Raw genomic sequence first — 13,858 nt, 5'->3', positions numbered from 1 at the left:
AACCGTTTCAAGTTTCACAATATTCTTCCTATAGGAGGGAGACCAGAATCTCTCACAATATTCCAAAAGTGGCCTAACCAACATCTTGTGCAGCTGCAATAGGAGCTCCCAATTCCTATACTCACTGCTCTGACCAACCTTTGAGCCTTTATACATTATATTTATTCCTTTCTTCAACTTGTTCCCTGCTGCTTCCATCACAATCTCAGTCTCTGAATTGTAGTTTTTTTCCCTGCCCTCTGGCTGAGACCAGGATTGTACTGATACTCTTGAACACTAGAATATATGCATCCATGAGACATAGCATACACTAGACAGAATTTGCACTTTATCCTCTTTCATGTTCATGTGCAGGTTATTATCTTGGTTTTTTTTAGGGCATTATCTTTTGTTGTTTTTCCTTTTACTGCCCTATTAATGTAATTGTCTGTACAATATTGATTGTCCAAAACCTGATCTGATTTGAGAGCAGGCACTATGGGGGAGTAGAAGGTTTATGTATGATATGAAATGCATTCCTTCTGTTCTTCTTTGCCACAAATGTACAGTGCACATATATACCAACATTTTCTGACTTTCCAGAGTTTTTTTTCGTAAAGCCATTGTTTAAGTATAGATCTGGTATTGCTGCATGAGTTAGGACTCTTGTTTTTAAAAAAAAAGGATGCTCAATAAAACACAGTTGCTGTACTATGTCAATTCAACATTGTGTAGCTCTTTCTCAAGATTTTCCCTCCCTCATTGATGCTCTGTAAAAACAAAAATGAAATAACAAATCCTTTTATTCTGAGTTTGAGTCTCCCTAAGGAGGTTTCAGGCCAATTCACCTTCAACAATCTGTTCTGAATAATCTGCTCACATTTTGACTGCTGTAAGTAATTACATCACAACAACAAAGATGATCTATAAAATCTATCTAAATTTCCTCTGCCTACCCCTAACCGGCAGAGATAATAAGTCATAATTTTGAAATTGTGTCAAATATTCTGAGATCTTTGATTTAATTAATCATGATAAACATCTCCATGCCCACAGCTATAAGGGAACAGTGTATAATGCTTTCTGGATATTTATAAATATTACATAATTTTTACACTTTCAGATTGGTACTTCCCTCTACGATGAAGAAGGCTCTAAAATAGTCAACGATTTGATGGCCAAGGCTAAGAAGAACGGTGTAATCATCACACTGCCTGAAGATTTTGTGATCGCAGATAAATTTGATGAAAATGCCAATACTGGAACAGCCACAGTGGCTGCAGGAATTCCGGCAAATTGGATGGTAAGTTAACGATATAGTTTAAGTGTTTGAACTCTAATCCCTATTATCATAGAAATTTAGCAGCTAACTTGCCAAGACTAGTCTTGGAAATCGCAAATTTACTAAGTAAACAAATCTGATCAACTTTAGTTATGTTGGTTAAGACTTTCACGCTAATTGAGACCAGCCATGTGAAGGAGATGGAATATTTTGCCATTTCAAGTGCCCCACCCCATAACAGAGACAGTTGCAGAAGAAAAATACTCTTCTCCATCTTCAAACAGGCCTTTGTTCTAAAAGTATTCATTCTGTACTGGTGACATTTTTGTTTCCTGTATCAGTTCATCATTATAGTGTCATAGAGTCCTATAGCACTGAGACAGGCCCTTCGGTCCAAACTGGTCCGTGCTGACAAAAACACTGCCAGAAAACGAACCCAGGTCAACTGGCAGCTATGCTCACCACTATAACCCCATTATAGTCTCGCTGGATATTGACTCCAAATTAAAAGCCATTTTGTCATGTGAATCTGTATCCAATAAGAACTGGCTTGAAAACACTTAAGTTCACTTTGTGCCTGACAACTGCATATAACAGAAAAACACAATTTTGACTCATCAGCCTTTTCAGTATATGAAACCAAATCTCGTGTGAGTTAACATGTACTACTCTAAGAAACAAATTAGTGTTTTGCAAATTTGTAAATATCAAGATTTGTGTGGAGCAACTTGAATGTTCTAAATATTTCACCTTTACCTAGTTCATATCTGCTACATTTGGTCGCACTCTTTCTTACTATTCTGTATAACAATGACCTTAAGATATCGATAAAGGTGTTTAATACCTTTATCATTTGTTAGAAATGTCAAATTTTATTTCCCCAAATCAGATTTTGATGTATGTTTAATTGTTTTTATCCTCCAGGGTCTTGATTGTGGTCCTGAGAGTGTTAAGAAGTTTGTTGCTGCTGTGGGCAGGGCCAAGCTGATTGTGTGGAATGGTCCTGTTGGCGTTTTTGAGTGGGACAAGTTTGCCAATGGCACCAAGGCAGTTATGGACAAGGTTGTGGAAGTTACCCAGAAAGGCTGTATCACTATTATTGGTAAGTATGGAGTGACATTTGGAAAATTCCTTTTTTCAGATGGGAAAACTCCTGCCAGTTTGTGGTCTCCATGTGTTAAGGTGGGCTATATTGTTAATCGTAGAACTTAGTGTTGAGGTTTTCATGTAATCCAGTTTCACATTTTTTGTAATTAGAACATGGAACAGTACAGCACAGAACAGGCCCTTCAGCCCACGATGTTGTGCCGACCACTGATCCTCATGTATGCACCCTCAAATTTCTGTGACCATGTGCATGTCCAGTAGTCTCTTAAATGTCCCCAATGACCTCGCTTCCACAACTGCTGCTGGCAATGCATTCCATGCTCTCTCAATTCTGTGTAAAGAACCCACCTCTGACATCCCCTTTATACTTTCCTCCAACCAGCTTAAAACTATGACCCCTCGTGTGAGTCATTTCTGCTCTGGGAAATAGTCTCTGGCTATTGACTGTATCTATGCCTCTCATTATCTTGTATACCTAATTAGTAGGTCCCCTCTCCTCCTTTTCTCCAATGAAAAATGTCCGAGCTAAGTCAACCTCTCTTCATAAGATAAGCCCTCCAGTCCAGGCAGTATCTTGGTAAACCTCCTCTGAACCCTCTCCAAAGCATCCACATCTTCCCTATAATAGGGCGACCAGAAAGAGACGCAGTATTCAAAGTGCGGTCTGACCAAAGTTTTATAGAGCTGCAACAAGATCTCACAACTCTTAAACTCAATCCCCCTGTAAATGAAAGCCAAAAATATAATTTTTTGTTGAAGCTGGACTTCTTAATTCCCTATGAAGTGTAAGTTTAGGGTTACTCTGAAAAAGCTTCTTAAACGTTTGCACTGATATTATATAATGCATTCTCCTTTAGATGTGGCTCATGGTTTAATGAGTACAAAAATGACTTTGAGGTTGGTCATGAAAATCAACTTGGGTACAAAATGTATTTCAATTTCCCTTCCCTTTTTGGAGAGTGTGAGAGAAGCTTTACAATGAAAAGTATCTGTTTTTTAATAGCACCATTAGATGAGGGCATTGCTGGCCAAGCGAGCATTTATTGCCCATCCATAATTGTGCAAAGGGCAATTAAGAATCTAACACATTGCTGTGAATATGGAGTCAAATGTACACCAGACTTGGTAAGAATGGTAGTTTCCTTCCCAAAGAACATTAGTGAACAAGATGGGTTTGTCTGACAATTGAAAATGGATTCATGGTCATAATTAGACTCTAAATGCTAGATTTTTAAAATTGATTTTTCAAATCCTTTGTCTGCCATTGCAGGATTCAAACCCACATTCCTAGAACATTATCTGGGTCTCTGCATTAACAGTTCAGTGATAATACCACGAGGTGATCTCATCTCCTGCCTTGCCATTGAAAGCTATGGGGACTATGTTGTGTGGTCCAGGTCCTAACATTTGCAAGCTATAAATGCAGTTGCACTGCTCTTGTCCTCACTTAACATCCACATATTTGCCTTCCACAGTGGTAATAGGTAACAATTAGCTTTGGAAATAATAATTTTTATTATTCTTTACTTCCCCAAAAACCAAATGTCTAAGGCCGGCGATACACAAACAGAAACATGGCCACAGTACCAGAGACACTGTCAGTGACTAATTCCTCCTTCCCAGCTCCCAAAGCGATCTAAACACGTCCAACATCGCCCCCCCCCCAACCCTGTCCAATACAGCCTCCTGCCTGGCCCCATCCCTAACCCCATCCAGCACTGCCCCGCTCCTTCCTTGGGGCAGCCGGACTGGACACCAACAGTAAGACTGCTGCTGCAACTCCCTTTGTGGGGTAAGTCTCCAAATAGCATGCGCACACAGATAAAGCCATATACACAACTTTTTACAGCAACTTTTTGACATGTTCCACGTTTGTCCTGTATAGGACAATGTTGGAGAGATTATCTGGGGATGGGGTTTAGGGTACACCCCTCCGTAGAATTCTAGGGAAAGTATGGGGGAGGAGAGAGAGGACGGGAGGTCAGTCATTTGGAGACGGTGCCTGTTTAATCACTAAACGAAAGACGCGATGACTGTTGGAAACACGTCTTTGATGCAATGTTTCTATCGGGACCTTGAGATCTCCTTTGGATAATCTGATTTTTGGATAATTGGTATTCAGATAATCAAGGTTCCTCTGTAACTGTCACCATAATAATTTTATTGTTGAGGTAGGACATAATTTTTATAAGTGAAGCTGTTTTTCTTTAAAGTTATAAATATATCATGACCAGAGTTAATTGAATACTAAATGTTAGATTACTTTTTCCATATTTCCATCTGTACAACAAATTATTATAATCGGGCTCTACCCAAAGTTCGATCAATAGCAAATGCTCCCTTCCAACCTGGCATCTCCTGTCACAAAGCTAGCTAAAGGGAGTTTGCTTATTTGGAACTGTTGTGTAGATTCGGAATAACAAGATTAAGTCTACTTGGATAGGCTGAGTTCTTTGTTCTTTTGTGTTTCATTGTGTAATTTTGTGAATAAAGGATTGTCTGTTTTAAAATCTAGCTAACTTTAATCTGGGTAATTTTCACTGCTTACCGAAACAAATTGCAAAGTTATGGTTTGTGCTATCTGCTTAAGAATGTTTTGAGTGGTCTGCCTAGTCCATAACACTCCTTTCATAGCCTCAAACCCTCTTGTCATCCCTTGTTTCTCACCATCTTGACATGAGAACCTAGCATTTTCCTTATCTTTGGGTAAATACTGTACATGTTTTAATAACTTTTATGCTGGAAAAACAAAGTTACTGGATGTACATATTTCAATCACAGTAAGCACAGAAGACATAGGAGCAGATTCAGGCAATTTTTGCCCATTGAGTCTGCTCCATCATTCAGTTAGATCATGGCTGGTCTGAATCTTTGAGACTCATATATTTTTAATGCCCGTACTGATTAAAAATGTGTCTCAGCCATGAATATTCTTGATGACCCAGCTCTCTGTGGTAAAGAATATTACTAATCCACTACTCTCCTAGAAGAAATTTTTCCTCATCACTTTCCTAAATGGCTGATACTTTGTTCTGAGCTTATGCCCTCTGGTCCCAGACTCTCCTGTAAGGGGAAATGACCATTCTACATCTACTTATAAACCCCCTAAGAATCTTATGTTTCAATAAGGTCTCCTCACATTCCTCTAAACTCCAATGAGTACAGTTCCAACCTACTCCATTCATCCTCATAAGAAAATCACTCCAAACCTGGGAATAACCTAGAGAACTTTCTCTGGATTGCTTCCAGTACCAGTATATCTTTCCTTAGATAAAGGAGTCTAAACCTTTTTGCAATATTCTAGGTGTGGTCTGACTAATTCCTTGTGTAGTTATAACTACACAACATGTTTATTCTCTAATCACCCCAAGACATTCTATGCTTGCATGAGGAACAAGAGGAGGGCTGATCAGGGATAATGGAGGGAACTTGTGCCTGGAGTCAGAGAAGGCTGGGGAGGTCCTGATTGAATACTTTGCTTCAGTGAGAGGGACTTTGTCATTTGTGAGGACAGGGTGAAACAGGTTGATATTAAGGAGGACGTGCTGGAAATTTTGAAAACATGAAGATAGGTAAGTTGCCTGGCCCAGATGGGATATACCCAAGGTTACTACAGGAAGTGAGGGAAGGGATTGCTGCATTTTTGTCGATGATCTTTGTGTCCCCACCGTCCACTGGAGTAGTACCAGATGATTGGCACAAGGCAAATGTTATTCCCTTGTTCAAGAGAGGGAATAGGAATAACGCTGGAAATTCTTGCGTCGGTGGTGAGCAAATTATTGGAGAGGATTCTGAGAGACAGGATATATTTTGGAAAAGCATAGCCTGATTAGAGATTGCACATCATGCCTCACAAGCCTTATTGAATTCTTTGAGGATGTGACAAAACACACCTGAAGGTATAGCGGTGTATGTGGATTTTAGCAAGGCATTTGATAAGGTTCCCCATGGTAGGCTCATTCAGAAAGTAAGGAGGCATGGGATACAGAGAAAACTGGCTGTCTGCTTAGAGAATTGGCTGGCCCTTGAAAGGCAGGGTGGTAGCAGATGCAAAATATTTAGCCTGGAGCTTGGTGACCAATGGTGTTCCCCAGGGATCTGTCCTGGGACCTCCTGCTCTTTGTAATTTTTATAAATGACTTGAATGAGGCAGCGGAAAGGTGGGTTCTTAAGTTTGCCGATGACATGAAGATTGGTGAAGTTGTGGATAATGTGGAGGGCTGTTGTAGGGTGCAGTGAGACATTTAAAGGATGCAGAGTTGGGTTGAGAAGTGGCAGATGGAGTTCAATGTGGAAAAGTGTGAAGTGATTGATTTTTGAAAGGTTGAATTTGAATGCAGATTACAGAGTTAAAGGTAGAATTCTTGGCAGTGTGGATGAACAGTGCAATCTTTGGGTGCATGTCCATAGATGCCTCAAGTTACCACCCCGGTTGATAGGGTTGTTAAGAGAGCATATGCTGTGTTGGCTTTCATGAACAGGGGAATTGAGTCATGGGGTAATGCTACAGTTCTGTAAGGCCCTGGTTAGACCACACTTGGAATATTGTGTCCGGTTCTAGTTGCTTCATTATGGGAACAATGTGGAAACTTTAGAGAGGGTGCAAAGGAGATTTACCAGGATGCTGCTTGGACTGTCTTATGAAGAAAGGTTGAGGGAGCTAATTCCTGAAGAAGGGCTTATGCCCAAAATGTCGAATCTCCTGTTTCTTGGATGCTGCCTGACCTGCTGCGCTTTTTCAGTAACACATTTTCAGCTCTGATCTCCAGCATCTGCAGACCTCCCTTTCTCCTCCTTTTTCTCATTGGTGAAAAGGATGAGAGGTGATTTGATAGAGGTGTACAAGATGATGAGAGGCATAGAGAGAGTGGATAGCCAGAGACATTTTTCCAGGGCGGAAGTGGCTATCATGAGGGGGCATAATTTTAAGGTGATTGGAAGGAGGTTTAGGGGACATGTCAGAGATTGGTTCTTTATGCAGAGTGGTTGGTGCGTGGAATGCACTGCCAGCAGTGGTGGTAGTGTAAGATAGATGAGGGACATTAAAGTGACTTTTGGATAGATAGACGGTTGGATGATAGTAGAATGAAAGGTATGTAAGTTAGTTTGATCTTGGAGTAGATTAAAATGTCGGCTCAACATGGATGGCCAGTCCATTTGCATTCCTTATTACCTGCTGAGCTTGGTTACCAGTATTTTGTTTCATGAATAAGGACTCCGAAATCTCTCTGTACTGTAGCGTTTTGCAGTCTTTCTCCACTTAGAGTATTCAGCTTCTTTACTCTTCCAGGCAAAATGCATGATCTTATTTTCCCATATTATATTCCATTTACCAAGTTTTTGCTCTTTCATTCAACACTTTAATTCTGTTCCAGCCTCATCATATGCCTTCGCACCTTTTTTGTCATTTGGAGATTGATAAATATACTAAGTCATTATTGTGACCCAGCAGTGATCATGTGGCACCACACTAGTGTTGTTGTCCTTAAAATGTCTCATTTATTCTTTCTCTGTTGTCTATTAGTTAATCAGTTTTCTATCTGTGGTAATATACAACTTTCAACACCATGGGCTCACATCTTATTAATTAGCCAAATGTGTGGTACCCTATCAAATATCTTCTGGGAAATCACATAACTTGCATCCACTTCTTCCCCTTTATCTATTGTTTGTTATCACTTGAAAGAATTCAACTAAGAATGTCAGGCATGATTTCTCCTTTGTGAAGTCATGCTGACTCTATTTGATTTTTATTATGCATTTTAAATATTTTGTTTGCAATCTTTAAAATAGAACATTTTTCCAATACACACTTGTTACATTGGCACTTTTTCAATCTTCCAGCACTTTTTCAGAATTTTAAGGGTTCATTGTTATAGATCATTTGCTTGATTATCATTTGGTTTCTAAAACTTCCCAAATGTTGTAAGTTTGCTCGCTGAGCTGGAAGGTTTCTTTTTGGATGTTTCAAGACCATGCTAGATTAGATTAGATTAGATTACTTAGATTAGATTACTATCGTGTGGAAACAGGCCCTTCGGCCCAACAAGTCCACACCGACCCATTCCCCTACATTTACCCCTGCACCTAACACCGTGGGCAATCCAGCGTGGCCAATTCACCTAACCTGCACATTTTTGGACTGTGGGAGGAAACCGGAGCACCCGGAGGAAACCCATGCAGACACTGGGAGAAGGTGCAAACTCCACACAGTCAGTCGCCTGAGGCGGAAATTGAATCCAGGTCTCTGGCGCTGTGAGGCAACAGTGCTAACCACTGTGCCACTATGCCGCCCACAAACATCAATTCCCTGTACCATGCTAGGTAACATCAATTCACAGAAGGCTCATTGATGCTAGTGTTACATCCTGGTTTTCATTTTTGTTCTTGGTCTCTTAAGGTGTGTGATATCATTTCCGGTTCTTTTTCTAAGAGGTTGGTAAATGGGGTCCAAATCAATTACGTGTATAAATAGAGTTCTAGTTTAAATGCAGGTCTCCAGGAATTCCCTTGTGTGTCTGTTTAAGCCTGTCCTTGGATGGTTGTTACCTAGCCTGGTGACAACCTCTGAAAACAAACCTTTTAGCTCAGCAAGCAAACGTACAACATGAACGTCAAATCTACTCAAAAATTGCAAACATTTGCCAAATAGAGTCATAGAGATGTACAGTACGAAAACAGACCTTTCGGCCCAACTTGTCCATGCCAACCAAGTATCCCAATCCAATCTAGTCCCACCTCCCAGCATCCGGCCCAAATCCCTCCAAACCCTTCCTGTTCATATACCCCTACAGATTTAAACATTGCAACTGTACTAGCCTCTAACACTGCCTCTGGCAGCTCATTCCATACACGCACCACCCTGTGTGAAAATGTTGCACATTTGGTCTCATAGCTTTCACCCTCTCACCCTAAACCTATGCCCTCTAGTTCTGGATTCCCCCACCTCAGGGAAAAGACTTTGTCTATTTACTGTATTCATGCCCCTCATGATTTTATAAACCTCAATAAGGTCACCCCTCTGCCTCTACGCTCCAGAGAAAACAGCCCTAGCTTATTCAACTTCTCAAATAGCTCAAATCGTCCAACCCTGGAAAACATCCTTGTAAATCTTTTCTGAACCCTTTCGAGTTTCACAATATCGTTCCGATAGGAAGGAGACCACGAAATGTTCCAACAGTGGCCTAACTAATGTCCTGTACAGCAGCAACATGACTTCCCAACTCCCGTATTCAATACTCTGACCAATGAAGGAAAGCATACCAAACGCTGCCTTCACTATCCTATCTACCTGCGACTCTACTTTCAAGGAGCTATGAACCTGCACTCCAAGGTCTCTTTGTTCAGTAACACACCCTAGGACCTTTAGTAGGACATATACACTTACTATTAAGATTTGTTTTCCCAAAATGCAGCACTTTGCAACCTCTGGTTTACTCTTCATCTTTACTCTGTTGCACGTTGCTTTCAAGTTGATGCTGGCCTTCACTTCCTTGGTTACCATGGTCAGCTTATCCCTTTCTTAGAATCTTTCCTCTTCACTGGTATATATCTTTGTTTTGAGTCATTTAAATATTTTCTTCAACATCTGTCATTGTTCATCAGCTATTTTTTTTCTGTTACACTCTTGCCCAGTTGACTCCCCCAACTCTGCCTTCATTTCTTTCTAATGACCCTTGTTTAAATTTGGTAAGGTTGTTTCTGACCCGTTTATCACTCAAACTGAATGCTAAATTCTACCATGTTATGGTTACTTTATCAGAGGACCTTTTTTACTTTGACATTGCTTATAAAAACCTTCCTTATTACACTAACGGATCCAAAATAACCTGATACCTGGTGAGAACCATAACCTATTGTTTTCGGCAACTTCCCTGAATACACTCTTATGAATTCTTCCTTGTGACTCCCTCTGCCAATTTGGTTTTTATCAATCTACATGAAGCTTCAAGTCATTGATATATTGGCTTTTCAATATCTTTTGACTTATTCTGTCCTACAGTATAGCTCCTATAAGGGACCTATAGACAGTTTTCACTAGTATCATCTTTCTATTGTTATTTCATGTCTCCACTTATTTGGATTTTATGTTTTCCAATCCAAGATCCATTTCTTGCAATTGTACTTATTCTGTCCCATACTAACAAAGCTACCCCATTATTCTTTCCTTCCTAAATAAAAACAGTACTGGAGAATCTCAACAGGTCTAACAGAGAGTCTGAAGGAGAGCTGTACTGATCTTAAAATTTTAACTCTATTTTTAACTACTTTTTTATTTAAATCATGTTTTAGGTGGTGGAGATACAGCCACTTGCTGTGCCAAGTGGAACACTGAAGACAAAGTCAGCCATGTTAGCACTGGAGGTGGAGCCAGTTTAGAACTGCTTGAAGGTGAGCATCAGATTTTGGGGTCTTCTATTTGGGGTTCAGTGTAATCATTAAGAACTGAGAAAATGTTATTTTGTTTAATGTTCAGTGAAGGAACCTAATCATAAATACTGGTTCATGCAATAGTGGGACTGATGTATGAGGAGAGGTTCTCAGTTAGGATTATATTTGCTGGGGTTTAGAAGAATGAGTGGGTGATCTCATTTTTGAAAAAAAATTACCAAATTCCAACAGATCTAGATAGGCTGGGTGTTCCCTACAGGAAGGAATCCATTCCAAGGATATAGGGTAAACTTTTAGGATTGAGATGAGGAAAAATGTCTTCACCAGTGAGCGGTGAGCCTGTGGAATTCTGTCACAAAGTGATTGATGCTAAAACATTGAATGTTTCAAGGAGGGGTTGGAAATAGCACTTTGGGTTAAAGGTGTCAAAGGATATGTGGGCAAAGCAAGAACAGGCTATAGAGTTGGATGACCAGCCATGACCGTAACTGCATGGTGGAGCAGCTTGAAGGGTTGAATGGCCTACTCTTCTTTTCTATGTTTGTGTTTCATATGTTTTATTGTGTGGTTATAGTTGGTTAACATTTCCCTTTAAACTCAGCCTCATGTTATTCATAGGGTTAAATTGGGACAAATAGACATATGAACATTTGTTCATTAAATTACAGCCAAATATTCCAGTACTCCCATGCTATTACTGAGCTCCCCTCTGTCAATTAAGATCTTGCATTGGTTGATACATGAGCAGCCCAGTGAGACTTATTGATTTTCTGCTATTTTCATGGCTTCTGATCAGTGCCACAAACAAATCTTGCAAGGCCCACACTTCCTGTCACATAAAGAAATAAAATGCATTTTTGTTTGCTCATCCTTGCAATTAAAACTCTCAGTTCTCTGAAACCGATCCTTTTCTTGAAATTTTTGTAAGAACTGTGCAATGGGCTTTTGAAACACAAGCTTTACTAAGCCAAATATCAACACTATTATCAGCATCGGTGTTGAAAGTTTTAAATCTGTTGCAGTTTTAAAAATTTTAATCCGTATTAGATATGTAAAAAGATTCTGTTCATAAATTAAGTTTGAATGGTTCTGCAAAACTGAGACAAGTGAGGAAAAGCTAAGCCTTTCGCTAATGTTCTTTTCTAAGAAATGGAAGATAGTGCTACAGATGACAAAAGGTTGTAAAATATGCTGCTGGCAACCTACCTGACACACTTCCTCATGCAAGCCCCATCCTATTTTTGTTTTGTTTCTAGGTAAAGTTCTCCCAGGAGTAGATGCTCTCAGCAACATCTAAGGACAAGACAACAAGTTGGGTTCCCTTGCACACATGCCTCAAGGATTTCACTCTTAAGCTTTAGAATATTCAAAAAGTAATTGTTTCAATAATGTAGATCATTGTAAATGATGGAAATTAGCTTGCTGCTGTCTTGTTTTCTGTATATGTAATGTAGTCCGAAACTAATTTGTTCAGTTTTGTCCAATTTTTATATAATCAATTGTCCACTTATAATGTTGAAACGGCTTTACAAGCAATTATTGTCTTTCTTGGACTGTAGAGCACTGATGCACCAAAGTAAGTTTACAATTCTGTTTTCACTGGAAATGGACTGTAATGACTGCTGAATAAATAAATGTGCACATGTCCTGGCTTTTTATTGAGAAATGGTGATCAGGTGGATTGGAATTTAGGTTCTGAATTAGGGGAAAAGACCATATAATAAGAGAAAATCTGGGCAAAATGAATTGGGAGCAGATACTTGAGGGAAAGTCCACATCAGAGCAGCGAACGTCATTCTAAAGGGTAATAATGGGTATGCAGGCCAACATTCCTATAAAAGCGAAGGATGAGATCGCCAAGTGCAGACAATTCTAAATGTCAGGAAATGTATAGAATTGATTGGGAAAGCAAAGGAACTTATGGTACATACTGAGACTTCCAAACAGTGGATGCACTGGAGGAATATGGAAAGTGCAGGATGTTATTTAAAAAAGAAAATAGGAGAGCGTAGAATGGACATGAAGAATCACTGGCGGGTAACATTAAGGATAATTCAAAGGTATTTTATAAGTATATTGGGGTAAGAGAATAACCAGAGAAAGAACAATGCCACTTCAGTCTCGAAAGAGGAATCAGTGTGTGGAGCTGAAATTCACAGCCGAGGCTTTACATGAGTGCTTTGTATCTATATTCACTGTAGAGAAGGATGATGCAGGTGTATAATTCAGGGAAGGAGACTATAATAAATTTGAACAAATTAGCAGAGTCGGAGGAAACAGTGGTTTCAGCAGGCTTGAAAATCGATAAATACTAAGTCCCAGATGAGATCTATCCCAGGCTTCTATGTGGGGCAAAGGATGAGGTTGCAGAGCCTTTTTTAAAAATCCTCTCTGGCCATAGGAGGAGTGCCAGAGGTCTGGAGGACAACTAATGAAGCATTATTCAAGAAAGATGATAGGGATAAACCAGTAAACTATTGACCTTTTGAGTCTAACATCAGTGGTGGGGAAACTTTTGGAAATAACTCAGAGGGATTGAATTAATCTCCACTTGGAGAGGCAGAGATTAATCAAGGATAGTCAGCATGGCTTTGGGGAGGAGTTTATCAAGGGGGTAACTAGGTGGAAGATATGGATAACCTCAACTGCACTATGGACTTCAATGGGGATTTTGACAAGGTCTCCCATGGAAAACTGGTTAAGAGCCCATGGGGCCAATTTGCCAAATTGATTCAAAATTGGCTTAATGGTAGGAAGCAGAGGCTAATGGTTGAAGGATATTTTTGAGTGGAAGCTTGTGTCCAGTAGCATCACAACATTTGGTCTGTTCCTGTTTGTTGTGCATTAATGATCTAGACATGAATATATGTGGTAGAATCAGTAGGCTTGCAGATGACCTGTAAATTGGTATAGTAAATAGGGAGGAGGAAAGCCTTGGTGTATAGGATAATATGGATGGATGAACATTAGAAAATGGAGTTTAATCCTGAAAAATGTGAGATGTCATTTTGGGAGGGCTACCAAGGAAAGGGTGTACAAAAATAAATTGGTACAGAATACCAGAGGGACCATAGATCATCTGAAGGCAACAAGACATCG

General features: G+C 39.8%; 1 protein-coding gene across 1 annotated transcript in view; it reads left to right on the top strand.

The window, feature by feature from the left end:
- pgk1 (phosphoglycerate kinase 1) overlaps positions 1–12,411 on the top strand; it is a 34,393-nt gene extending 21,982 nt beyond the window's left edge. The window contains exons 8-11 of the mRNA XM_060832091.1: positions 1,103–1,282; positions 2,186–2,363; positions 10,661–10,759; positions 12,016–12,411. Coding sequence (XP_060688074.1) covers positions 1,103–1,282; positions 2,186–2,363; positions 10,661–10,759; positions 12,016–12,056 — 498 coding nt within the window. The 3' untranslated portion in view covers positions 12,057–12,411. The remainder of the gene's footprint in view (positions 1–1,102; positions 1,283–2,185; positions 2,364–10,660; positions 10,760–12,015) is intronic.
- Positions 12,412–13,858: the final 1,447 nt, after the last annotated feature.

Source organism: Hemiscyllium ocellatum, chromosome 11 (genome assembly GCF_020745735.1).
Source record: "Hemiscyllium ocellatum isolate sHemOce1 chromosome 11, sHemOce1.pat.X.cur, whole genome shotgun sequence".
NCBI classification, from domain to species: Eukaryota; Metazoa; Chordata; class Chondrichthyes; order Orectolobiformes; family Hemiscylliidae; genus Hemiscyllium; species Hemiscyllium ocellatum.
The sequence above is the reverse complement of the archived record's forward strand: the minus strand, read 5'-3'. Positions and strand labels throughout refer to the sequence as shown.